This window comes from Onychomys torridus, chromosome 5, assembly GCF_903995425.1.
Source record: "Onychomys torridus chromosome 5, mOncTor1.1, whole genome shotgun sequence".
Classification (NCBI taxonomy): domain Eukaryota; kingdom Metazoa; phylum Chordata; class Mammalia; order Rodentia; family Cricetidae; genus Onychomys; species Onychomys torridus.
In genome coordinates, this window is record NC_050447.1 from 11,888,460 (window position 1) to 11,916,302 (window position 27,843).

Consider the following 27,843-nt stretch of genomic DNA (forward strand, 5'->3'; position numbering starts at 1 on the left):
GATAATTTTTCCTCTTTTAGCTTCTTTCCTCAAAATAAAAAATAAAAATTTAAAAAAAGAGAAAATCCAAGCTGCAGGGAGAGAGAGAAGGACAGGGAACTGACCTTTCTAAATGAGGGGTCACTTAAGGCCACGGGCAGGCCTGGAAAGGTCTATGGAGTAGGAGGGTCCACAGCAGTGCCCACTGCCTCCAACCAGATGGAGAGGGAATGGGCAAGAAGAGGGACCTTGAATTCACTTCGGCTCACTCCAGCATATACTCAACACTTGTTCTCTGTAAGAAAGACGGCCTCCTGGAAGCATCTCCCAGCTGTGTGCCTGGATCCACTCACGCCACTTCCTCCCAACTTTCCCAACAGGCAAGGGGGTGACCACAGTGGCATGAGCTGCCTTTCTTTTTTATGAATGAATACAAAGGAAGACACAGAGGCACTGTCTCAGGAAGGGCAGGTTTTCAATTTTCCAGAGCTTAAGTAAAGCCACATTCTCTCACATTCTCACAAAGAAGAGGAAGAAGGGAGATGAGAAACCGCTGAAACAGTGGAGAGGCACACACACACACACACACACACACACACACACACACACACAAAGGTTTGGTAGCCTCTCATTACAAGTTGGTTGGGTACAATGTAAACACACTTCTGCCTTGCTTAATCACAGAGTACCGGCCCGTTTAGGTTTCAAAGGCGGCGGTAAATTGGGCGTAGCTGAGTGGAGGCTAAAAATTAACCAGCCATCTCTGTTTCAATTTGTAAGAAAACAAAAGTGGAAAGAAATTATGAAAAGAAAAAGAGAAATGAGTGTGTGTGTGTGGGGGGGGGGACAAGGCTACAGAGCTAAACTAGCCCAGGCCGACACAGGGCAGTGCTAGAAGAGCACAGGAGACTGGGAAACACTTAGGGCACAAAGGGGGAAGGTTTTCACAGGTTTTCTTTAAGACTTCCTCTACAGCAAGCTGTTTCCTGGAAGGCCTGCTCCCCACAAAGCCCCTCTGCTCCAGAAGGACCCAGGGCCACTGGCACCACAGTGTGTATACATCCTGGAGCAGGGAGCTCAAGGAATCTCACTGTGTACTCTCTCTAAAAAACAAATCCCAGCCACAGCAGCTCCGACCCAAGAACCATCCCACCACGGCTGCCTCTTCCCAGGTCATTAAGTCCGCCAGGGGCACATGCCCCTCTCTCCTGGACTTACTGACAACCCCACCCTCTACCAAACCCGGCTTTCCCTGGGATGGATGAAGCCTGCACCTTCTCCCTAGTCCCCAGCACCTTGTCTCCTCTTCTATCAGCAGTGGTTAGTGTTGATGTTGTCTGTCTCAAAACTCTTACATCGTGGGCAATTATGAGACATCTTGGCCCTGTCCTAAAACTGACAGCATCTTCACTACATGAAAGACGGAGATGCCCAAACTGTCATAGCAAGAGAGGAGAGGGGAGAGAGCAAAGGGGTGGGGCAGACAGGAAGAAGATGGACAAGTGAGAGGGCTCCACACGTGAAGCAGAGGAAGGCCAGCAGGACAAGCTACAGTGAGGCTGTAAGCAGTACTGTTCAGAAACAATAAAGAGAACAAACACCAGCAAGTGAGATCGAACTGGGAGGGAGTGTTGAAAAAAAACCTACCCGGAGTGTGGACAAAGTAAGCCAGATAAAGGTCCAGTTCTTTGATTGTGACTCCAATGTGATGTGGCTGGACGCACAGGCCGGGGTTCGAGCACTGCGGCGACTTGTAGAGCCGCTCCCCATCAGTACTTTCCAAGGGGATCCCCTTAAACAAAATCACCATGACCAGGTCCAGCCGCCACACCTTGTCGGCCTGGCGCAGGCAGTCAATCCGCCGGATCTTGCCCTTCTGGTCGGGGTTGGAGAGCACGCAGCAGGGGGGCTTCTTGCCCGTGATGGTCAGCACAAAGTCTTCGCGGAACTCGGGCCGGATGTCCTTGCGCAGCTTGGCCAGCAGCCGGGATGCCCACTTCTGCTTGATCTCAGGCTTCTCGCCCAGCAGCTCGTCCTTCACCGCGCGCTCCTCGTCCTTAGACATCCGCTTCTCGTGCTTCTTGAAGTACTTGCGCTTCCGCGCCTGCAGGTTGAACCAGGTGTAGGAGAAGGCTCGGACGTGAGGCAGCAGCGCCTCGATGAACGGGTGGAACTCATCCTGCAGGCGGCAAGCCGGGAGCATGCGGGGCGAGGGAGGACGGGAGGAGGGGAAGACGGGATGAGGGGAAAGAGAGAAGGAGAAACGCAGCGTTAGAAGGGGGCCCTAGGAAAACCGCCTTCTCCTCCTTCTCCCTCCCCCCAACAATTTTCTCTTGAGATTGTTCTACTGAAGTGTGGTTTGAAGCCACCAACAGCTTCGACAGCCACTTGCTCCCATCTCAGCCTCAGCAACCAAACAGAGGCACGGAGCCTGTCCACACACCTATTCTCCCTCTCCTCCCTCTCTCTCTCTCTCTCTCTCTCTCTCTCACTCACACACACACACACACACACACGTGCACGCACACAGACAATGTTGCTGCACACACTATGGGCTTGCTGGTACCCCCCCCCCCCAGGTTCTGTCGCACCCATGACATCTCCATGTTCTACGGCAGCTGTGAACTAGGGTCAGCTGGTCCCAGCAGAGTCCCGCCGCCTGAGGGTGCAGACGGAAGGGCAAGCAAGAGCTGCCTTGCCGCCTTCTGTCCTGTCCGGACTGGCCAACGTTTGGCTGCCCCTCCTGAGAAGGCAGAGAATGCCATCTGAGATGGAGGAAGCGGCTCTGGGCCCTTCTCACCAGGCTGTTTTCATTTTCTTTTCTCCAGATCCAGTTGGAACACATCCACCCCAGCATTTTTTTAAAAAATCAGATCTAAATCCTAAATATGTGGTTTCAGCTTGGTTATCGGCATCGATACTAATGTTAATCACAGTAATAATGAACAAAACACTTCTTGTTAGCCCAAATAAGGTGGTTTTCTCAGCCACATTAGGGTTAAAGCTACCTGGGTCGACTTGCGGCCCCTTCCCCACCTCCCACAGCCCTTCACCCTCAATCAGGGGACAGAGGGATGGGCTCTCTCAGGTCCTTTCCTTTTGTTTTGTTTTGGTTTTTGGTTTTTTGCTTGTTTGATGTTTTGAAGTTTAAATAATAATTGATTTCTTTTTACAAAAATAAAGCTGGAAAAAATCAAATAATTACCATTGATGTGAAGCACCGGGCAAAGCCAACGCCTGATTCTGAGATTCTGGACTCAACAGAGTTATGAGTTAGGGGCGGTGGGACGAGGGGAGGAGGAGGAGCAGGGAAGAAGGTAAATGTTTTAAAGGGGGTTATTATTGGTGTTCTGGGGAATAGGGGCCGGGCTTGGGTGGATTCTCAAACCCTTCCCCCTCCACCCCCCACGCTCCATTGCACAGAGGGGGAAATTAATTTTTTTAAGGAGTAAAAAGAAAGGTCAGAGATGGCGAGCAGAGAGGGAGGAGGTGGCTTCTTACACACACCAGGTAAACAAAAGCCAAACAAATTGTTTCAGTTTCTTCCCCTGTGCATCCTCTTGCCCGTTTAAAATGAAAGAGCAAAAAAAATATGCAAGATTAAAGATCAAAACCAGCCTCCTACCACCGCCCCTGTTCACCCACAACAACGTGCCCTACCCCACCCCCCACCCCCGAAAAACAAAAACAAAAACCAGGAGGGGAAAGCAGCAGCTGAAGAAAAGGCTTTCGGCTTTGGCAGCGGCACAAGGGTGTAAACTTCGAGCAGCTCCCTCCGCCCGACCAGAGGAAGAGGGGAGCTCGCAGATTCTCGGGAAGAGGACGAGTTCTGACCGGCTGCAGACCGTTGCTGGCAGACGCAGCAAAAGGGAGAGAGGGAGCCAGGGAGGGAGGGAAGGAAGAGGGGGAGGGAGAGCCAGGATCTCAGGAAGGCAGGGATGGGATGGGGTGTGCGATGGTGCGCATGTGAATGTGCGCGCGGGAGAGGGTGTGTGTGCACCAGCACCGCTAGGGTTGGGGGGCGGGTTGTGGCTTCTTTTTCTCTCCAACTCCCCTCCCCGTTCATGCTCGATCCCCATCCATTTGTGCGTGCCAAGTCAGTAAAAGAGGGGGGGAGAGAGCCAGAGGAAAGGAGAGAGAAAGAGGGAGAGGGGGGGCATGAGCAACAGAGAAAGAGGGGGGCATGAGCGAGAGAGGAGAGAGAGGGAGAGAGAAAGAGAGAGAGAGAGAGAGACCGAGACCAAGAGAGTGGGGGGATCCACCTATTTGGCAGAGAGGCATCCTCGCACAGCCAATGGCTGAGTCCAAGGGGAGGAGGGAGCTGGGCTAGCTGAGAGGGTGGGGAGAGCCCCCCGGCAGTTGGAGACCAAAACAATTTGCCCAATCGACAAGTTCACGTCTAATGAACGAGCAAAAGCAAAGTCCAGCAGTTATGAATTTTTCATCCCAGGCGCCCACTTGGGTCTGTTGGCAGCAGTCATCAGGCAAACTTGGGGGTGGGAACACTAGCACTGAGGAAGACGTGGACTTTTTTTTTTTTTAAAGCCAGAAAATAAATAAATAAAGGCCTGACTCCTGGCGGGCTGGCGGCTGGGCGGGAGCCCCAGAAGGCCTTGGGGAAGCAGCTGCGCCTTCTCTCTGTGTTCTGCTTTTCGGTCTTTCTCTCAGGCCTGCACATACTCTGGTTCTAGATTTTTTTTTTTTTTTTATGGAGCACAGTGGGGCGAGTGGACATTTTCTCCACTCTGTGCACCAGCCTACGGAACTATGAATAGGAAAAAGTGTCCATGCCAGCAGCACAGCACTGTCAGGGCCCAGAACGCTGACTATGTGGGCAGCCACCTCTTGGCCCCTCAGACCCTGCTGCCTGCAGGACTCCGGAGCACTCCCAAACAAGGGGACCACCGAACCCTGCACCTCTTTGCCTTCTCCTCAGCCCCCAGAAAGCTCACAGCCTTCCTAGGCCCACACCCAGCCACGCACACTCCATTAGTGGTGACGAGAGATGCCAACGCAATGCAGCTCAGCTCGTGAAACTGCAAGTTTATTAAAATAGCCTCCTGTCACAGGCTCCTCTGGCAAGCACTACAGGCAGCTACAAACACAACAGCCAGCCCCTGGGAGAAGAGACAGGGGCTGCGAGCCCCGACACTGCTCCCCTCACCAACACCACCTCCCACTCCGCAATTCCTCCTCTCCTCCAGATCTGCCCTGGCTACTCACCCTGGGTTAGCTTTCTTACCTGTCCCTCAAAACAGACTACAATGCAAAATGCAAAAGCATAAAGTGAGAAGCCTGGATGGAGAGGAGACTTGAGAAAAGGTATGATTAAAAAGAAAGCAAAGGGTCTTCAGGAACCGGAGACGTGAGAGGTGCGGCCACAGAAGTCCCGTCTCCAGGTCCCTAGCTAGGCACTTCCTCAGGGGAGCCTCACCTCCAGGAGGTCTCTCCAGAAAGGGCTCAGAGCCGCCCGCCTGAGGCCTCCAGGAAGGCAGCAGGAAGACAGGAAATGAAAGGAAGAGCGGAGGGCAGGACATCAACAGACTGTGCTGAGTGACCAGTGCTCCCCTCCCAGTCCCCACAGCCACCCTCTCTGCAGTCTCAACCCTAAGCTGGCAAAGGGAAAAAGGTCACTGCTCACTCCTGCCTGTCCTCACCAGCTGAAACCCTGTGCTCTGTGGCCTTTCTGTTCAACAGGCAAAGAGGTCCCTGGAGTGGCAAAAGATCCACCCCCTGACCCACCCCCTGACAATGGGAGGTGCCTGCCACCCAGCACCTGGGACCCCATACCCTAAATGGCCAACTCCAGTGGAGTGAGCTCCCAGCTGACCAAGAGACAGGACATGGTTAGAGAGAACTGTGGGGGAGGCAGGTGCCATCACAGACAAGCCTCTTAGGGTGGTATTCAATAATTCACATCCTGTGAATAGCAGGCTTTGGTCCAACCAACCAAGGATGCTAGCTTAGTGCCTAGTGACATAAGGTACCGAATGAACATGGCCTTCTCCACCTTGAGGAAGCAATCTCATTTTCTTTAGTCAAGATGAGGTCATAAAAGCTGCAGTGGGTTTGTTTGGTGGTCCAGAGGGTGGTGGGCGCTGTTGCTATTCTGATCATGCTTTAAACATTAAAGAGAAAATAGCCAATGTTGCTCCATGGCAAATCCTGGCTTGTTCCTTTTCATGAATACACGTGTTGGAACAACCCAGTTGAAGGTCTGGCTTTGGGAGCGACAGTTCCAAGACTAGGAGGAAATCCACAGAAGTTAGGGACAGCATGAGAGGCAGTCCCCAGGAACAGAGGAAGGTAAGAGTTAAAGGTCCCCGGGGCAGTCAGCTGATCAGAGAAGTGGAGGAGCCTGGAGTGTGTGCAGGAAGCCTCAGAGACTGGCAGGACAGCAACAGGCCCTTCCTCATGAATCTGGAAGGGGGAACAATTGTCAACTGTCCTCTAAGCTAGGGACCATGACCTTGAAGGTAAGCATAAGGTCCTTGAGCAGTGTCTCCTGCCTTAGCCAGCAGAACCTGCTGACTTCATATAAGCAGGCCTCCCCAGTAGAGAAAACAGCTCTGAGAGAGACTGTGAGTGTGTGTGTGTGTGTGTGTGTGTGTGTGTGTGTGTGTGTATCTGTGTGTGTCTGTGTGTGTGTCTGTGTGTCTGTGCATGCGCCTGTGTGTCTGTGTGTCTGTGTGTGTGTCTGTGCGTGTGTCTGTGTGTCTGTGTGTGCGTCTGTGTGTCTAGACCCCCAAACAAGAGAACTGAGAACTGTCCCTTTTTTGTGGATGACAACTGGGCACCCTTTGGAAGCTTACCTGCCCCTGTCCCAGCTCCTTCCTTTCCTGTCCCCTCGCTTCTGGAGGTCACACCCCCTCATGCACCCAGACCCAAACCAAGACTGGAAAATTGTTGATGACTCAAGATGCTTCCAGGTCTGAGTTCAAACAGAAATGATGGTTGGGGTGGTGGTGTCAATAGCAAATGTAGGAACCTACAGATTGCCAAGGAAGAGAGAAAGGAAAGGAAAGGGAAAAAATCAACCAAAGGGAAAGGAAGCCGGGTATGGGTATGCTTAGGGCAACAAGGGAAACAGAAAATCAACATGAATCAACATGGGAAGGGCAGAGAGAAGTTTGAAAAGTACTTGCTCCATTTGCAAGAAAAGTCAAGAAGCCAGAAATAATACTTTGGAAATTGACATGGATTTTTAGTTTTTGGAAAAGGGATTGCTAACTTCATGAAGGAAAGGCTTCTCTTATTTTTTGAGAAGACAGAATTTAGTGAAAACAGCAAGTGTTTCTACTGAAATGCAGCTTGCACAGACTCTGATCCGGCTCAGCCATCACAGAGGGATGTGTCCCAACCCCCACAGAAGCAGAAATTCAGAAGGGGGAAGAAAGAGAGGCAGAGGGCAAGCCCGGATCACCAAGCTGCAAAAAAGACAGAGATGAAGAGAGAGAAAGCAGGCGAGGATAAATAACAAGAAAAGAGAACTCCAAGACAAGAAGGAGAAAAGGAAAAGAAAGAAAATGGCGGCGGCTTCCAATGGTAAAAGCCACGAGGTTTTCAAAGCAGTCCTGTGAACTGAGGCCTTGTGGATTATTTGAGGAAAAATAGAGAACACACCCAGTCCTTCACTTACATGTACAATATTAAAAATTCTTTCAGGAAACAAAATAATTTCCCAAAACTGATATAGATTTTGTAACTGGCCTTTGCCTCCCGATAGTAAGACAGCTAAGAAGCACAGAAAGCCTTGTTTTAAACACCAGCCAAGGGTAGGTCTCTTTATCTTTAAAAACAAAATCTTATTTGTCCCCAAGCCGCTGGCTTCTGGGCCTAGATATATTCTTTCAGATCCTGGGCACCACGGCCCATACTGATTTGGTTAAGCACCCACAGTTTAAGTTTAAGCTCTAAGTAGAAAGCACCAAATATTCCAGGATCTGTAGAGTACATAAGGAAAGACATAGGAAATTAGGCCACAAATAGAGCCCCAGTGAGTTTGGCTAATTCCTGGCATTATAATTCTGCCTGGGTCTGGACTGAAAGAAGACAGCTTTACATATAATAACCACCACCACCACCACCACCACCACCACCACCACCACACACACACACACACACACACCTCCCATCTTGTCAGATCTGTACTCCTCCCTCAGAAGGCTAGGAGAGGCCATGGGCAGATACTGTGAACAGGACTCTGGCCGCAGCAAAGGAAGAGACCTGGTGCTTGTCCTAGGGGTGGGTGGGGCCTCTCTCTCTGGAGGAGGCACGAAGAGGCTCTATGGCTCAGTGAAACTATCCCAGAGTCTGGAAATGCTAGGAACTGAAGCCGGAAAATGCACTTTCCGAGGAGGCTCCCGGTAATTTGGACAAAGCGGGTTTTGGCTGATTTGGGCCTCTGTTCAGGAACAGCAGCCGCCAGGCTTGTGTGAAAAACGTCCTTGGGCTAGAAGATGGATTTGCCCACACCAGAGCTGGGTTTCTCTTGGGGTTTGTCTCAGAACCAGGCCACATAATACTCCTGTAAATGCCCCTGGGCACCCCCACGCACTGCCTTTTCTGCTCCTTTCTACAAATCGGGAGCTGTGGCCTGGGACCGGGCCAACAAGCAGCCTCGCTCCTAGCTGGAACGCTCCCCTGCTCCAGGCACATCTCCCCTCACCCTCTTGGCACAGAGCAAGCTAGGGTAGGGATGGGGGTGTTAGAGGAGATGATCTATTCTCCGCAGCGCCTCTGGAAATTGTTTACTTTCATCTTGTCTTCTGTGGGAAACAGGAGACAAAACCCTAGTCTTTAATTCATTATTTAGCTTGAAACTTCCATGTCACCAAATACAAGTCAATGCTGGGAAGGCCAAAGTGCTCTCCTCTAGTCAATGGGCTGAGTGGGGAGAGGGCCTTCAAAGAACAGAAGGGCAGGTGGTGGCCAAAGGCTTCAGGGGCAAGGCAGTGGGTGCCTTACCCACCTGGTTGGCTTTGAAAGCGTCACTCCACAGTGGCCCAGGGCCCAGGAAGAGGGAGGAACCACACAGACCAGCTTCACAACTTTCCCTAAAGAATAGAAAGACTGGCAAACATCTAGTGAAGGAAAAAGGGCTGCCCTAGGTGAGGTCCCTGCTTCCAGAACAAGAAAACAATGTCTGCAGGGTAAGGGGGGGCGGGCAAGGGCAGCTGCTGGAACTGCCCAGAGGTGCTGCCAGCCCCTCCTAAGTTCAAGGACACAATCTGACACACTGGCCCCCAGAGCTCTGTCAGGATCCACCCCCACCCTGTGTCTCTTCTCTGCAGAGAGGCCTGGCTTCTCCAGATCCCTGTGCCCAGCCAGCCTGCAGCGTGGCACCCTGGGCCTAAGGGAGCCTTCCTCCTGTTGCTGCAGCAACAGGCAGGGCCCCGAGCCCTGGGATTTTCACTGCTCAAGGGTTCTGGGAAAGCTGGGCCGGCCCTGCCTGGGCAAACAGCTTACCCCAAATGTTCAGTTTCAGATATTTTCCAATCCCTCAAAATATACTGCTCCCCAATTATTTTATGACCAGGATCACTGCCAAGGAAACCCTAGATCCCTCATTTCCCTGGTGCCTAGCCCCTGCAGAGAAAGGCTGGCACCAGGGCCTGGAGGACTTCGGACGGTGCCCACCCTCTGCCACAGCTCATTCCCTCCCGGGCTCCCTTTCTTTCTCACCCTCTCTCCCCCTCTGCGTCCTCCAGCTCCAACACAAACTGTTTGCACGGGAAGTCTCCCTCTATGACCCGATTCAGCACACACAAGAGAAAACTGTGGGCGACAGACCCAACGTCCTAACGAACTTGAGTTAATTAATGCTAAGGAAGAAAAGAGGCGCTCTGGCTCTGTTGAATCACGGTTCACCAGTCCTTTCAGTTTGCTGTGGGTGGAGGAAAAAAAAGAGAGGCTTTTTGGTTCAAATATTTTTGGGGGGCAAAGAGAAAACAAAAACACCGCAGAAGGGCTGTGGGGGGTGGAGGGATGCAGTCGCTACCTGCCCAAGAAGCGTAGAGGCGAAAAGAGGGAGCTTGTCCAGGGCTGCTTGAGTCCTCCCAGGCGCTTCTGGCCAGAGCTGACAGCAGGGAGAGGAGGCAAAGGATGGCGGCGACTGTCGTTGGCCTGCTCAAACACACTGCTCCAAAAATTATACTGTCAGACTAGAAGATGCACGCTTTTAAAAAGTCCAAATCTAAAAATTCAATCTGAACACAGCCGTAAAAATGTTTTTGCACTACAGAAAATTGAAGTATAGATGGCAGGCATGCAAAAATTTAAGTGCAGGGGGAAAAAGAGGTGGTAATGGAGGGGGCAGGGAGAACAGCTGTAATTTTGCTTTCCAGATGTTGACAGCAAAATGTAATTGGCAAGGAAGGTACTCTGTACTACTTTTCACCCTCTGGTTCCGAGACTAAATCCCACTTCTAAACCTAAGTCTTCAGGCAACCAGCAGGCCCTCCTCCGTGTGGATGGGTCAGGAAGCTGTTCTGACCCACACCTTTGAGTTTTGTTTTCGGGTGTTTTTTTGTTTTCTGTTTTATCAGCCCACTAATTTTTACAAGCCTTCCCACCATTCCTAGCAGGAAAAACTGAGTAAATCAAGCTGGGATACATTTTTATTTAAATTTAAATTTGTAATGAGCAGCCTTTCCTTTACCTTTGGGGCCCAGGATTTCTTTCCCTTTTTTTTTTTTTTTTTGTTTGTTTGTTCTTTTTCTTTCTTTTTTTAAAAAACAAACTTTTTTGTAGAAGCACTTGTATATAAAGAATGCTCACATTGTGAGTACAGTACTCCATACATTTCCACAAAGAGAACACACCCAAGCAACTCCACCCAGATTAAGAAAGAAACATTTTCAGTTTTACTAAACAAGCCCTGAAAATTTAAGCTATAGAGTTTCCATAATTTAGGAATCCTTAAGAATAGTTCTGCACAAACCAAAGGCCTCAATTGTTATCATTTGTGTGTGCACACACCTTGGAGACCAGAGACAAGTGTGTGTACTCTTGTGATGACAGAAATGTATGGTCAATAGAAGCCCCTCTCTCTCCTCCTCAGTAATGCAGGGGAGAGAGAGTCTTTCTCTGTGTCTGTCCAACACTGGTCCCATCAACAGGGCATCCAACTGTAGAGCAGTTCAGCAAACTAGCAGGCCAGGGGTGTGGGGGGACGGGGACAGGACAAGACCACGGAGCCAAAAGCCAACAGCCTTAGAGACAGGGGAGCAAGGCCCCTCCTCTTACCCTGCCGGCCAGCACAGGCAGGGACTGGGGAGCTTCTGTATGGAGGTCAGGAAGCTCCTAAGTGTGAATGAACACTCTCCGGGCAATCAGTGCCCATCGCTGCCCACCGGATCCCTGCCAGGAGATGAAGAGGCCAGGGCAAGAGAAGAGGCCACCGCCGCAGGAGGAGCTGCAGGCTAACTTGGGGTTCTGGACTAGGCTGCCCCTGATGAGGAAGGCTGAACTCTGGATGGATGCCTACCCCTTCACTAGACTCAGCTGGCTTCCCCCCTTTACTTTCACTAACACTAAATTTACTTTATAATTTTAAAATTAAATTTAAAAAAACAGGAAAGAGGAAAAAAAAACTGAAGGCAAAATACCTCCCACGATATCTCTCCAAGGAGGAAAAAAAAGTTTCTGCTTATGTAAAAAGATGGATGCAAGGGATCGCTGAAAAGTCTGAGCAGCAAATAACCAGGAAAATGAAACACATTTAATTAACGACACCTGAAGCAAATAAGTAAATAATAAATAACTCCACTGCGCTAGCAGGCACTCTGTGGGATAAGCCCCCATCATCTCTTCCTGCCCACTTTCCTGCCTTTCTCACAGGGAACCAAGTCCTCCCCAGGACACTGAGGGTCCTTTCCTTCTCAGTGGCCCACCACACCCCTGGGGGAAGGCCTAAGGCCCAAGGCAGACCTCCACAGCCCCATTTAGTACCCCATCCCCAGTTCCCAATTCTCAGGCAGTGCCTAGCATCTGCGCGTTCTTCCTCTGGAATCCAGGCCTGCGGGTAACAGCATTTGTGCTGCCCAAAGACAAGATGCCAGGTCCAGCCCAAGCAGACAGATACCTCCCCTACCCGGGTCACCGGACCTCCAAGGGCACAGGACTGCCGAGGTAGTCCTCCATAACCACTTTCCTTGTTGCACATGGGCTGGTGAAGAAGAAGTACATAGCTTACGCTGAAACAAGCCTTCCCCTAGGGTAATTTAGAACATCCTTTTGTGGGGTGAGGGCTGCTGGATAAACAGTGTAGGCAGAGGTGGGCAGATCGCTGAGTGTTCAAGGCCAGCTTGGTCTATATAGTGGGTTCCAGGCCAGCCAGAGCCACATAGTGAGACCCTGTCTCAATCAAAACAAAACAAAACACAGCGAAGCTACTTCCCTATACCCGGGTTGGCTCTCCCTAAGGCGGCCAGCAGCCTGGGAAAGATGCCCTCACTGGCATGGGGTACCAGAGCCCGCTCCTTTCTTCCTTTTTAAAATTGCTCTTCTTACAGCAAACCAGGCAGCAGGTCAGGGCCCAGGGGCGGGAAAGTCATCTCCAACTCTGGGAGAACTGCCTCCCGGCAGCAACTTACCGTCTGGGAGTAGGGGGAGGGGGAGCAGGAATTAAAACTAACCAGGTCGGCCGAAAAGCGCTCTTTAGGTCTTTAAATAAGACAATGCCAAATGGAGAGGAGAGAGAAGACATGAGTTATTCCTCGCTCTTTAATTATTCCAATGCTTAGCATTATTTTTTTTTAAACCACTACATTAGCCAATGATATACTCTAACCCCCAACAAAGCTGGTATTTTTCTCTGATTACAGACTCTGCCGTGGCAAACTCGGGCTCTGTCTACAGGGCAGCACAAAAGTGCACTCCTGAATGAGACACAGTTTTTTTTATTAAAATCAAAATAATGCCTCACATTTCTATAGTGCCTTTTCAGCGGAGGGCATCCCAGGTGCCTCATGCTCGGTTCTACCAGGGAAATCAGCCACTGAAAGTGTCCCTGTAGGGTGGTTGATAGTCTCCAGCCCCAACGTCCAGAGTCACCCGCATTTTTCATGTATTTTCCTTTGCTTCCTTTCTTCCTTTCTATCTGTTTTTACCATCCAGACTCAGTCTTGCACACTTAAAAAAGTAGTAATAAAACTTTAAGTGGAAAAAACGTTAAGTGCGGTGGGAGGGAGGGACCCTGCGCAATAAGAAGGCGCTAAGGCGCTAAGTGTGGTTGGGGTGTTTCAAGCGGAGTGGGAGGACAGTTTGCAGCTCAGGAGCGGTCTTGGGGTCCAGAGTCTATGGCGCAAGTCTAGGTGTCAGCCACTACCCAGGGTCACCTCCCCACAGTGAGCAACTGAGGACGGAAATGGACCCACCATTAAAGCGCATTTAAGCATTTCAGAGGGCTGCTCCAGAGGCCGCCAGGAGTTCCGCGGGCAACTTTCTTGGAACACCTGGGGCGTCTCTCTGGCTCGTGGGTGTCAGCCTACACCAGCTCCCTTCTCCAAAGGTTCAGCGTATGCGCGTACAGGTTCTTTTTCCACCTTTCCCCACGTTTCCCTCTTCCGGTCCTGACGTGGAAGGTCCCCCCCCACCCCCGACAGAACTGGTCGCAATAGGTAGGCTAGGCTTTAGCGCCCCAAATTTAAGAAGTCAGCCCCAAGAGACAAAACCATGTTGATAGTGGGGACAAAATAAAAATTTAAACTTAGGATGTTTTTTTTTTCTTTAAACAAAGAACAACAGAAGCCAGGACGGACAAGGGAACTCGATCCCTGCAGCCTGAAAGCAAAGGAGAGGTGGAAGCGCATTTTCTGGCACTTGGTCACATTTCTTCCCCTCGCTCCTCGAAGGCCAAACGCCCCGAACCCCAGCCAAGCCTCGGAACAAAAATCTCCCCGATAGTTCCCCGCCAAGGCTCCCTACAAAGCAGCGGCTTCGTAGGGTCGCCCGGCTCGAGGGCCCGCAGGGCTGTGGGCGGGACAGCTGTCTCGGTGGCCCCCGAGGACTCGGGCTGCTGAACTTCTTCGGAAAAACACCCCAGTTGCAGGCGCCGCGCGCGTCCAGGGCGCCTCAGCCGCAACCCGGTTCCCTAGGCTAAACGCGAGCGGAGAAACTGAGGCAAAGCAGCCCCGGACAGCACCGGCAGCCTGGAAGGGACCCTCGAGGCACCCGACATGGGGTCGCGTGGGTAGTTCCTGAGTCGGGAGCCGGGACCCGCCTGCGCGCCCGAGGCTCCACGGAAGGCTCGCTGCGCCAGCCCCAGCGAGGGCTCAGCGGGTGTAAAGGGTCCGGTCTGGGTGCCCGTGGCCCCTTTGACACTAGTCCCCTTCGCCGCCCGCGAGATGGGTGTCGCCAAGACCCACTCCAGTCCCCCGCGGCCTCGGTGCCACCGGCGCACAGCTCTACGGGGCCTCGACGCCCACTCCCGCCTTTTTGCCTCAGTGCGCAACGCGGCCCGCGCGACCCCGCCGTCCCTCTAGCAGATCCGCGGTGCAATTAGGGCGCAAGGGGCGACAGTCAGTTAGCGCTGCTGTTCCACCTCCTGCCTGGGCCCTCGGGAGACCTCATCACCATCCCCACCCACACTTGTCCTCTGCTGGGTCTTGAGCCAGTAGCAGCAGCGGGTCCGAGGGAATGCCACACGCTGCCGTGCCAAGAGAGCACCCGGGGGGCTACTACATGGGCGGGTGGCCGGCACCCATGGGGAGCACAGAGCTGGGGCTGCGTGCAGCCACGTGGTGGTGCCCATCGGATGGGGAGCCGACTTGAGATCACAAAGGGCAGCAGGGACGCGGCGTCGGGGCTCTCTGGGGAGTCCTCACTGCGCTCCACTCCCGCAGGGTCTCAGCAGTCCGGCCGCTGGCTGAGCACTCCCGGCCCGCCTGAAGCGACCGCAGCTTTCCGAAGCAGGGGCCCCAGCGGCCACACCGGACTCCGCTGGCCAGGGGCAACTTAGCCTGGGGTGGCTGTTGGGGACATTAAATGGCCTCTTTGTGAATTGAGGCAGAGAGAGAGGTGGGGGGGGGGGGAGAGAAGAGGGAACGAACCCGTCCTCTGGCCTCCAGCACCCACTACAGGGATTATGTTTGGAGAGGGCTAAAGGATCCAGCTGTGTAGCCCAATCCGACCTCGGTTTTTTCAAAAGGTCCTCGGCCTTTAAAAACGTGGGGCGTCCCAAATAGAGAGGGGAGCCCATCCCGCTTTAACCTCACGTCCTTGCCAGGCAGGAAAAGAAAGGTTTTGCAGGTTTGGTTCGGAGCCTAGCGGGAGGGAAAGTCCTGGTACAAAGGGGGCCAGAGGGGCAAGGGGAGCAGCTCTTACGAGCTATAGAAATATATTTAATATAAAACTGAACATAAACACTGCATAGGCAGAAGCGCCACAGGGCAGCACTGGTCCTGAGGCGCCTCACCTGTGCCCCAGGGGCGTTTGACGGAGCGGATGTTCTGAAAGCAAGGGAGAGGCTGGAATTAGGCCTCCCCTACTGGCCCCTACCCCCAACAGCCTGAATAAGGATTTGGAGCCAGGTGCCCTGGGCGGTCTGGCAGGTGTGTGGTTCACGTGAAACACACGCGAGTGCAGGCTGAGGACATGCGTGCCAGTGCGCTTGGAGCACAAGCGTGGGCACTAGAGGATCTTGCAAGCGCACAGACCACCTGAGTCAAGAACCTCCACGAAGGGCGCATTGTAGTACACGTGCTAGGATCCCCGCATCTCTGCACGCGCAGGGGAGGGATGGAGAGTGTAGGGGCTCCAGGCCCAAAGGCCTTTCCTTAGGAGTATGTGTGCCCGGGCAGCCTTTCTGGGGTGGTAGGCCTAGACGGGCGCTGAAGGTTGAGATCCTGAGGATCCAAGGTGACTGGGGACTCCGCTGGGAGCCTCACAGCTGGAGCTTGTTTAGGCGTGTGCACTTCCCCAAAGCGTATTCCGAGCCTACTTTGCAGGCGGTTCCCCCTGTACGGCCTGCTCCTCAGCTGCGGCCACGTGTACCCTGGTTGCTGTTGCGACCCAGAGGAGCTGGGATCTGGGCTCCGAGTGGGCCAAGGGGCAGGGCCCTCACCCTACAGGCTTTGGAGGGTTGTCGTTGGAGCAGTGTTGGTTTTGGCCGAAGCAACTACAACGGGGAAGCCCCGAGAGCCGGCGGGGGTGGAACAAAGAAGGTTAGAGGCGGCTGAAAGGCTCTGAAGGCCGGGAACGCACAGGGCCCCCAGGGGTGGAGGTGCAGATGCCTGGAGATGCTGGGGCCTGGCCTGGCATGGTGGTAAGACCCAGAAGCTACAGTGCACTCCAGCCACGTGTACAGGGCAGGCACAGACTTCTTGCTGCCAGACCTGAGTCTACCAGCAGATCCCCACAGGACCACAGACTGCCACCACTGCAGACCACACGGCCACCCTAGCCTTACCATTATACGTACACACATCAGACCCTCGACTCAGTGCCCATGGTGTACACAGTAGTCTTCGATAGCCTCACATTGCCCAGTGGCTTTTTGTGTTGCTAAGGTTTGGTTTTGTTTTTTTCTCAGTTGGGAGGTGATTGGTTGGGTTTCTTGGTTTGGTTTTGGTTTCTTGAGACAGGGTCTCACTCTAGTTCAGTCTGGTCTGGAACTATGAATACCAGGCTGGCCTCAAATTTGTGGCAATCCTTCTGCCTCAGCCTCTGTCTCCTGCATGTTGGGATCACAGGCACACACCACCCTGTGCTGAACCCAAGAGGGTTCCAGTCCCCTCCAGAGCACCATTTGGAACCAGAGAGCATCTGGGGTGGAAGGCACACTTCCATCTGCCCAGCTATGGATGGTTTGTTGAGCCTTATGCAAGAACCACCGCCAGGCTTCGTAGCTGGGCTTTGGGAAGCTCATTTTTTTCCCACCTGAAATTCCTAGGAGTCGAATCTGGGGGATAGGTGCAGGGCCAGAGAGGTGAAGTGACCCAGTTAACCCCATGGGTCCCTGGCTTGCTGGCCTCTATTTTCTCTTCTGTAAACAGGTTACTCATAGCTGCCCTGTGTTAGGAAGGTGGCAGGTCACAGGTACCTCTGCCCACCCACCCTGCAACTGCTCTGGAGATGGGTCTGTAGCTGTTATTTTGATTGTGAGGAATCTATGTCTGTGACAAGCTGTGACGCTTGGTGTGATCGCATGAGGCTGGCTGTGTGACTGTGCCGCTGTGTGTGTGTGTGTGTGTGTGTGTGTGTGTGTGTGTGTGACAGGTTGTGTGTGAGACTGTGCGTGGACGACAGATTGTGCCGGTGTGCGGCAGTGCCTGTGACAGGCTGTCACCGCGCGACAGACTGCGGGTGGCGGGTGTTGCGGGCATTGACTGTGAGTGGAGATGAGCAGTGTGTGGGGCTAGGACTGGGATACCCTACAAACCCACCTCAGTGAGGATATACTTAACAGTGGGGGTGGGAAGCGCTCATGGTGGGGGGTTGCATCCCATTGTCCCCTCAAATCGTCCACCAGTTTGCAACCCTCAGAGACACAACAGAGATCCTGTGACAAAGCCTCCCCACTGTGTCAGCTCAAGAGCTCCTTGTTGGGATCTAGGTGGGCCTCCGCAGCCACGGGACAGTGACTAGAGACCTCAGGGAGTGGAGGACCTGAGGTCTGGCTGGCTTCAGTGAGGGATAAGTGCCCTGTTACCATTTCTCTCTGACCTCCTAGCAGAAGGCATGGAGACAGGCTGGGACAGAAAGGGACAGAAAGGGACAGAAGGAAGAAGAGCTGCCGCAGCTCAGGGGTGAATACTTCAACCTGCTCAAGGCCCTGGGTTAAATCCTCCAGCACTGGGGGGAAATGGGAAGAAAGAGAAAGAAACAAAAGCCAAAGAGAAGGAAAGGCTAGAGGGATCAAGTCAGCAGGGTCGGCAGTTACCCCAGAGGGACATGGGAGACGTGGGTCTAAGTGGCCTTGGGGCTTCCAGGTATGCACCATGGCACACAGTCAGTCAGCCACACCTTCAGGACGGTGTTAATGCCAGCACTTTCTATAAGGGCACTCATAGAACAGGACCCATGCTCAGAGCTGAGCTCAGGACTCAACCCTTCAGGAGAGACTAGGCACCCAAATGCAGCCGGAAAGCAGCCAGGCCAAGGAGCTCTAGCTACAACCCAGGGATTCGAATCAGTGTGGGACTCAGCTTCTCCCACTACCCAGCTTCCCTCTGTGGGTAGGAAGACTGAGGCTGGAGGCTTATCCAAGTATGCCCAGAAACCCCAAACAAAAAATTACTCTGAGCATCTCAACTGTGTGACAAGCACAAAGGGACAAAACCCCACCCGCTGGAAGAATTCTGGGGACATGGGCTAGTGGTGCTACCCTGTGTCACATACAAGACACACATGTTTCAGGCCTCCATCAGTGTGTGTGTTGCATGTTATGGCTGGCTTGTTGCTATCTCTGGTGTGCATGACCCAGGAAGATATGTGTGTCCTGAGTGTGTCTGCTCTGAGTGTCCGCTCGCTCGGGCCAGACCCTGCTGCAGAGGGGGAGGGGCATGGAAGCACACCCCCCTTATCCGAAAGTGTGTCTTTGATACTTGCAGCCTCGGCAGCGAAAAACAAGTTTCCACAGGGCCGCCTTGGGCTGAGGCCAGGCCGTCCTCAAATAACATTTGAAGTTACTTAGCAAACTTTGTTTAGTGCGGAGAGGCTCGGGCAGCGGGCTTGGGGGAGGGGGTAATAAACCGGTTCCTCCAAAGTCCCCTGTCCCTCTGGGGGCACGAGCACCCAATACCAGGTTTGGTCAGCCCCCTCCCAGCTCTGAAGAAGGGCAGCAGGAACCCAGTAGTACTTCCGGGAGGAATTTGAGGGGAAGTGTGTGGACACCCCATCCCGGAAGACTCGCTTTTGCCTGCCGACACCTGGCATGCAGATAACAGCCACTCTGGTCTCCTGGATGTCCAGAGGCCAGCACCAAGCCTAGGGGGCTTTCAGAAATGGAAGAATCCCTGCTTCTGCTGAAGCCTAGATCTGCCCACCTTGAGGCTAAATGAAGAGGCAGGTCAGCCAACTGGCTTAGAGAACATGCCCATTCCAGACATGCAGATAAGCAACCAGCAAGCCCCTGATGCCCACAGGCCCACACCTCCCAAACCCCCATTTTTGGTCCCAGCCCTAGGCGGCAGAGAAGGGTAGGAGAGCCAACAATGGCAGGGTTGGAAGTGAGGTTGGCGCCTACGGGAGGGGGGAGGGAGGTGATGCCAGGAATGGTGAGCCATGGCGGGCAGAGAAGGAGCACAAGGGAAAGATGGAAGCCAGGCAGACACACTCGCCAAGCTCCAGGCTGCAAAGGGGGCAGCGGCAAAGCAGCCCCACACCCTTCCAAGGAGTAGGCATGGGGGGGGGGGCTCAGGCTGCACGGGACAGGCAAGGGACTGGAGGTGCCCTCCCCACTGCAAACTCCGAAATGGAGACAGACTGGCACTAGCGGCCGCTGGGCTCTGCCCAGGCACAGGGGGGGGGGGGGGGCAGGCAGGGGGCCAAACCAAATGCCACCAGGCCGGTAGCTGCCAGCCTGTAGCACTGATCCTGTCCTAGGTCCCCAGCCTAGAGTCCTTGATTCAGGAACTTTATGGATACAGGGGGTCTGGTGGCCCAGTGACAGTTGGAGGCCAAACATGCAAATCCAGGTCCCCCAAAAAAGTATGGCAGGACCCCAAGACTCTGCAAAGATGGTGTAGCCTGGTGCTGCCAGGGTGACAGGCTGAGGTAAAAATAAACCAGGCCCACCCCCAGGAGCTAAATCTAGGGCTCCAGGTGGAAGTGCGTCTCTGGGCTACCAGTTGCCCCCACCCTGCCCCCTGGCTCAGAGTGCCACAGTCAAGAATTTCAATGCCTGTCCAGGCTCAGATTCTGTACAGAGAGGAACCAGTCATTATATTCCCAGGTCTTAGGTGGACACCATATGCTGTACCACACAGATGCAGAGAGAATGATTACAGATGGAGAGACAATTGGGCTTGGGTTCTGGACAGATGTTGAGCCCCACACCCTTTACCTCCAGGCTTCCAATTTGAGAAAGAAGGGGTGACCACAGGTAGTGGGAATGGGTGCCCAGGCCCCCTCTGCTAATCCTGCAGTTGCCTACACTCTGAGGGCCCTGCTGAGCTCTTTCCCACAGCACCTAGCACAGGCCCAAGGACAGGACACACCCTTGTTTATCGGGCTCACTGTCTGCCTTCCCACTGGGGCTGGCACCTTTGCTGGCTTTGCACCATGCCGAGCCCCCAGGGCTTAGAACAGGGCCTGGCACCCAGAAGGTGCCTGGTAAATATTTGTCAAGGAATGCAAAGGCCCCCCCCCCCGGCTGCACCCCTAACATGCAGGCTCCGGCTGGGTGCCCAGCAAGGTGTGGGAGAGGGCAGTGGGCCTGCTATGCTGAGGGGCCTGACGAGTGGGGTGCAAGCTTGGAAGACCACCCTTATTATGAGCACTAAACAGAAGATCTTAAACATCAGAATAAAGAGGCTACAACTTGAACTGTGGCGAGGCACACTTTAAATCATGCTGTGACTGCAGGAATTGGGAACGGCCAAGGAAATGGTTACCATGCTGCCTCATCCCCAGGACTCGGGAGAAGTGCTCAGGAACCCAGCAGAGACCACATGGCCTCCTGCCCTTGACCCTGGCACTACATAAGGCTTCTCTGGATCTTGTTTTGTTGTATATAAAATCAAGTGCCCATGTCCACATTCCCATACAATTTTAGAGCATTTTCTGCAAGCAACAGCTCCACTTTTTCTTTTCTTTTTCAATATTTTTTATTTTTCTGTTTTATTATTATTACCACAGGTTTTTGAAACAAGAGCTCATTATGTAACCTTGACTAGCCTGGAAATCCCCAAGTACACACCATCCTGAGATGATCGGGCTGAGACCTTCCTGCCTCTGCCTCTGAAGTGCTGGGATTAAAGGCAAGCCACCATGCTCAGTTAAAAAAAAAATTATTCTTGAAACAGGGCTGGGCTATTTAAATCAAGCTGGTCTGGAACTCTTGACCCTTCTGCCTCAGCCTCCCAAGTACTAGGATTAAAGGGGTTCACCTCCATGGGCTGGAGAGTTGGCTTAATGACTGCTCTGGCAGAAAATCCAGGTTCACCTCCCAGCACCCACATGGTGGCTTGCATCCATGCCCAATTCCAGTGCCAGGGGAACCAACACCTTCTAACCTACGACCTCTTCAGGCATCAGGTACACATGTGGTCCACAAGCGCCTATGCAGGCAAAACACTCATATACATAAAATAAAATACATATTTTTACAAGGCAAGGTTCACCCATGCTGACCACAACCCTGTTTTCTGAATAAAGCCCAGAAAGTCTGAGTGATCTGTCTGAGGTCACTTAGCTAGTGAGAGCCGAGCCTAGCAGAGCCGGGATTCAAACCTAGAGAGCAGGCTCTACAGCTCTCTGCTAGTCACAAGCCCTGCCTCACACAGGAGAACACAGGAGATGCGCCCGGGGGCGCCTAGCTTAGGACCCAGTATAGTGAGCCTCTTCACATGAACTATGAGTTTAGGACAGATACTCATTTCTATGCCGCTCTACAAAAGGCCCTCCCTCACTGCTCTTCAGCCACCTAGGACTCTCTTCTTTTTGTCCAGGGTCAAAGGTGAAGAACCCAAAGCTAAAATGCTGGAGAATGTGCCAGCACAGCTCAGCAGGAGCATTGGTGAGGCCCGGGTTCTAGTCCCGCACTGCAAAGGAATAAAGGCCAAAGGTTAGAGCCCCACAAAGACAAAATCTCCGAATTTAGCTTTGTCTCCTTTCCTGATCTCTACAGCTGCTGGGCAGTGAGGGGAGGGACCTCAGCTGCTGGGTCCAGAAACTAACAAAGTCCTGGGCACAGATGGACATATTCCACAAGCCAGGCCGGAGAACTAGGGCTCCAAATTCTGCCAGGCCAGGCCAGGGTTACCCAAGCGGCTCAGTCAGCCAGTGGAAGTGGCTCCAGTACGGTGTTCTTATTTCTAACCTGGCCCAGCTGTGGCTGAATACAAACTAATATACGATGCCACTCTGCCTGGGTTCACGTGTGTGTGGCAGCACATGGGACAATGTCCAGATCTGTGTGTGACCGTGTTAGCCCGCCTTTTGTCTTACATGCGTATGTACAGGTGGACGATGGATGTCAGGCGTTAGCCATGCCCATGTGTTTGTTACTGACTGTACTTGCAAGGTGGTGTTTCAGACATTAGCATTGCTGATATTTGGGGCTGGATTGTTCTTCGTAGTGGGTTGACCTGTGCAGTATCCCTGGTTTCCACCCACTCATTGCCTGTGACACCCCTTCGTGTGTGCCAATCAAGTATGTTTCCAGACATTTCTTGGTGGGTAAAAATCACTCTGGATGTACTGGGCAGAGAGATATATCCGTGCCCATGTGTCCAAGGCTATATGCTATTGCACGTGTGTGCTCAGGCCTGTTCCTGTGTTTGGTGCGGGGGGCAGGGGGTGTTCTCATGTGTTCAGTGTCGCTGTGTGCATGTGTTTGAGGGTTCCATGTGTTCCTGTGTGTTGGGTGCGGTGGTCTGGACTGTGCTTCATGGCATGTGGTTGTGTGACTGTACGTCCCTGTGCATCTCCACCCACACGTGGCTCCCTGCCTGTCATGCGCATTGATATGCTGGGGTGCGGCTGGGTATCTGTAGGTGTCTGTGGGGGGGAGTCTCTTTGTATGTACACGTCTTGTGTGTGCTTGTGCACACATGTTTATGCCTGATGGAGGGAGGTTTGGATTGCCAATGTGATTCTCTGTGCCTGCCTGTGCCAGCAAGTGTATGGCTGTGTGAGATGGACCCAGAATAAACTCCCCCACCAGACCAGATGACTATATCGAGGCTGATAGTTCCCTTGACCCACCTGGATGATTTGTACCCCTCTTGCCTGCTCTTCAGACTGAAAGTCATCTCTCAAGGCATGATGCTGAATACACCTCAGAACTGTCCCTTCCTCGGGCTTGGTTTACAGATGCAGGTGGGGACTGGTAGACCGCCCCCCCCCCCTCTGGTCCGGCCTGTGCTAGGAATGCTGGCATCCACTTCAGCAGACAGAGCTGGGTTCCGGCAATGGAGGTGGGCACTGACCCCTGCCCACTGCTAGCCACTACCTCCAGCTTCCCTCAGGGTGGGGTTTAGTGGGTAGAAAGCTCCCCAGTGCAACCCAGCTTCTGATTGGCTGTGTAGAGCCGCAGTGCCCGGTACCCACCTCCCCTCTCTGGCTGGCGCAGCCACATCGGTAGTGGTGGCAAACGCAACTCTGAGTTCTGGGCACAGCTGCGCCTCACAGAGGCCTGCCAGCCCCACCAGAAGCCAGACACCCCAGCTCTGTGCCCCCGACCCCTCCCTGCCCGCCTGCTCAGCCTGGCAGCATAGTCACCCTGCCCACTGTCCCCTAAGGCTGCCAGGCCCAATCCCCCTCATCCCTTCACCCTCTGGGCCTGGGCCCCCCTTGGCCAAGCCTACTCTGGGGCCCAGGCCCCTGCTAGAGGCTGCTCCCGCCCTCAGAGGGGCTCCTGAGGAGGGGGAGGTGTTGAGGAAGGGGTGGGGGTGGGGAGCTAGCCCTTCTTCCTTTAGTGAGTGAGCCCAGAGCTGGAGCCAAAAATCGAGGAGGAGAGATATTCAGAGAGAGCCAAGACGCGTTTGGCAGGAGAGAGGGAGAGAGGGAGCGGGAGGGGGAGGAGGAGGGAGGGAGAGAGGAAAGAGCTAGAGAAAGGGGGGAGGAAAGGGGGCCTCAGTTTCCAAATCTGAACCCTCAGAGGCCTCCCAGGGATATCGATTGGCTTTGGGGATGGACCTCAGGGCAAGCCTGGCAATGCGGGTGCTGAGGACTATGAGGACTGTGGGCTCGGGCCCACAGACACAGTCATACATACACCCAGCTGGCTAGGCCAGGGCAGCCACAGGCAGAAGCCAAAATCAATGTGCACTGAGCAGACAGAGGGAGGTCTATGGGCTGCTCCAGCACACCCACCGCACCTTGCCCGCACAATGAGCTCCTGTCCACAACAGGCAGAGGCTCAGCAGGGCCACCATGGCCACACAACCTCATGGAAAGGGACAAGAGGCCAGCCTGCTTCCAGCTGCTCAGCCGGGAGACATCATGGACCTCATGCATGATGCCTAGAAGCCAAGGAATGCCTGATAGAAGGACCATGTGGTGAGACACACAGTCACAGGGACAAGCCCGAGATGCACAATGACATGGGGTTGGGGGCTGGCACACAGAGACACATACTGGCATATATGTGAGTGCAGGTTGACACATACATGCTAACACGTGTGTGAGCTATGAATACACACTTAGCTGTGACCTCTATCCTTCCAGAAAAATACAGGCCAATCCATTGTCACAGGTGAGATCTACGTGTCACGGTGACACAGTCACTCCACTCTGAAGCACAGCCCAAAGAGCAGTGACAGGAACAGGAACAGTGCTATCCAAGAGCCGGACAAGGCCGTTCCACCGAGGCATGAGCATGCGCGGTAATGCACACCCCAGCGACACTGTCACTAAATACCCAAGAGGGAATGAATGATCAATAGGCCCTCAGAAACAAGTGGAGAGAAACACACACATGGTCATCCATGTCCAGGAGGACATGGTGGCTGTAAAACCACCCAGCATGCTGATCAAGATATTGGAATCTTGAGAACCCGGCTCCCTATCATAGACATCCCTTCAACCTCCGGATTCCACACCCAGGGCTCTGGAAACAGGACAATGGAGACACCCCTCCTGTGGGACCAGCTTCCAGGTACAGAAGCTGCATCACCAGTACCAAGTAAGAGAAAGCAGATGGGGGGTCTCCTCTGCCTGCCTTGATGAAACTGGAGACTTCCACAACACCCCAAATCCCAGCCCCATTCCTGGGGGACAGAGAATCCAAGCAGTTCAAAACAGCGGAGGTCTGCAGTCTAACCAGGCTCACCTGGGCATTTTCCCCCAGCCTTACATGCACCCACAAAGCCTGCTTGTTTCAGTCAAGTGCTCACATAGGATCCTGCTCTACAGTGAGTCCCCATCTCAATCAATGCCCATATGCAGACTGAGACGTGGCTCTGGAGCAGTGGAGACATCTCTAAGTCACTACCAGGATGAACCACATCTCTAGGATTTGCCCTACTCCCATACAGACCCACGTGTGCCCACATACTCTAAGAGACACTGGCTCCCAGTGCACAGGGAAGGTCATTTCCTCATCTCACACAGTCTCCTCACCCTACAGTGAAGTCTCTGATCAGCCTACAGGACCCCAATAATAGGAAAAGAGCTGAGCCTTGTCCTTCCAAATTCTTACTTCCTCCTCCAGGCAGTAAACTGAGATCGCCATGGTGGCAAGGGTCTCTACCCTGTCTTCCTGCCTTCACAATCATCCTTCTCTATGTTGGGAAGGCCCGGATGGCGACAACCAATATAATAACGGGGCATTTCTCAAGCACGTGTTACCTGCCCAGCATGGCAGTGAGTTACATCACAGAGCCAAAAGGTAGACAGGCACCTCATAGACCAGGAAAGCCCAGGACTGAGTTCCAGGACTGAGAGATGCAGACGGAGCTCAAACCCACTGCTGACCTCTCCTCACAGCCTCCATCTGGGAGCCACGGAAACTACAGGAGACCTTCATGTCTAGGCCGAGAACCCAGGCTCCTTCTGGGGATGCGTCCACCCAGCGGAGCCATGGCTCTGAGCTCAGCCAGGGCCACCACTGGAGCATCCCAGGACCCCAGTGTGGCCTCCAAATCACCTGACCTGTGCTTGCTTCACTCCTCTCTTAGGGGCAGAAGGTGTGTGGAGCCAGAGCAGGAGAGGAAAGCCAGCATTGCCCCGCATGGCGGTTCACGACTGTGGTCCCGGCTCTTGGGAGGTGGAGACAGGAGGATCAGGAGTTTAAGGTTATCCTCTGCTACAAAGCTACTTCAAGGCCAGCCTGGGCTACATGACATCCTGTCTCAACCAAACAAACAAACAAAAGTGAGACCACCGAGATAGGACGTGGTGGTTCCACCCTGTAGTCCCAGCACTCGGCGGAAGCAAGAGGACCGCTGCAAGTTCACGGCCATCTCAAGAAACAAATGAAAAATCATAACGTGAGTACCAGTTCATTCAGGAACAAAGAGCAGTCCACAGCTTATGGCCGTAGGGAGCCAGGAAGAGCCACAGAGGTGGAAGACGGAGGCAGCTGTGGCTCACCTTCAAGTGTGTATATGTCTGTGCAAGATCGAAAAAGGTTCTGTGACCACAGTGGATTGTGCCTGTCTGAGGGTGGTCCTATCTGTGTACATCCATGTGTGTCTTTACAATTATCTGCATGTTAGCATATGTGTTCTTATGGCCAGGAGCGGGAAGACATGGGTGTGTATCTGTAAAGATATTAGAGAGCCTCTGCTCACAACTTGAAAACCAAGGACAGTATGCCTCTGTGTAAAGATGGATGTCCATGGCTCACCTGTCCTTGGCTTTGTGTGCACATTTCTATCTGCTGTGGCCAAGTTTGTGCTGAGGGATCCATGACTCTGGGAGCTACCACCATTTCTGTGACATGTCCACACATAGCCTGTCTTGGGGGTGATGGGTGTTGGTGGTTATGAATACAAGCACATGGTTTGGCCTTGATGGCTATGTGACAGGCAAGTTTCCATGTCTGAATGTACATGAATACACATATCCCATCTCTAGGGGCACTTGTGTGTTGAGGTGTGTGTTAAGAGTTGTGTGTCTGGATGTCACTGTGAATACAATATTTATGATCTCCCCTTGGTGATGATAGTACTTGAATATGTCTCTGTTTGTTGAGGGGCCCACTGAGTCCACTCCATTCCCCATATCCACCTGAGACTCAGGCCAGCAGCTATAAAGGCCTTCAGCAGCTCCAGCAACTGCCTCACCAACTGATGGATCAGCGTTTCTCTTTTCTAGGAGCCCCCCTCTTCCCCTTGCCTCCCAAGGGCCCTGCTGCTCCAACTACTCAATCATTTATTGACTTTAAAATTGAAGCCAATCCTGATTTGAAAAAAAAGGGGGGAGGGTGGTGAGGGGTGGGAGGGAGAGAGAGGCTGAGAGTGAAGTGGGTGAGGCAGAGGGAGGCCAGAGCCAGAGATAGGGACACAGCTACATGATCAGAAGGACAGAGATGGCAAGGAACAGACAAAGAGCAGAGATAGAGAAACATACCAACAACAACAAAAAAAAGGGCAGCCAGCAAAAGAAGCTGCTGGAAAAGCGAAGACGGGGGGCAATAGAAAGGTCTGTGAAAGGAGATGTGGCTGGAAGGCAGGGACAGCCAGACCCTGCTGACCGAAGGCTGCCAAGGACCCTAAGCAAAGGGGTTTCCCTGCCCACCACGCAGGGCTGGCAGACTGATGAGACTGTGCCCACTCCCCTCCCAGGCAGCCTGGCGCGTGCAAGATGTAACTCGCACAGATTGGAGCCCATATTCCCTTCTGGAGTGCCACAGAGCCAAGCCGAGGCCATCACCCCAATTCTGGGGGCCATCCCAGTCCCTTCATAGCCTTGCCACCATCTCACCACTTCCTCTCCAGGAGTGGGTTCTTCGACTGACCCACGGGGTGGGGAGGGGCAAGCCCAGATGTCTGGCAAGCCTGTCTTGGAGGCCGGCTAGCAGCCTGGTAGAGAAGGTGGCGGCTGGCGTACAGGGTCTTTGTCCCACTAGGCCTCAAACACCAGCCACAAAGACCAGCACATCTGAAGGTAGCCATGGCTCAGATCTAGATACCTGACAAGGTTCTCCTGGGGGGGACCCAAACATAAGGTAGTTGACAAGTTGGAGGTACAGACCCACACAGTGTCCAGTCAGACTGCCTGTTGACACCTGCATGTGTGGGGCAGGCATGC

The 27,843-nt window shown here is 53.3% G+C and overlaps 1 protein-coding gene across 4 annotated transcripts in view; it reads right to left on the bottom strand.

Annotated features, from left to right (window-relative positions):
• Nucleotides 1-578: 578 nt before the first annotated feature.
• The window catches only part of LOC118583554 (nuclear factor 1 X-type-like), a 28,939-nt gene continuing 1,674 nt past the window's right edge, over nucleotides 579-27,843 (bottom strand). Inside the window, exons 1-4 of one of the 4 annotated variants that reach the window (XM_036186963.1) lie at nucleotides 9,664-9,715; nucleotides 8,951-9,035; nucleotides 3,185-3,230; nucleotides 579-2,158 (exon numbers count right to left, since the gene is read on the bottom strand). In XM_036186963.1, coding sequence (XP_036042856.1) covers nucleotides 1,346-2,158; nucleotides 3,185-3,187 — 816 coding nt within the window. In that variant the 5' untranslated portion in view covers nucleotides 3,188-3,230; nucleotides 8,951-9,035; nucleotides 9,664-9,715 and the 3' untranslated portion in view covers nucleotides 579-1,345. Of the gene's footprint in view, nucleotides 2,159-2,570; nucleotides 2,771-3,184; nucleotides 3,231-3,486; nucleotides 4,121-8,950; nucleotides 9,036-9,663; nucleotides 9,716-27,843 lie in introns of those variants that run through there. The other 3 variants (XM_036186962.1, XM_036186961.1, XM_036186964.1) reach the window with 3 other exon arrangements.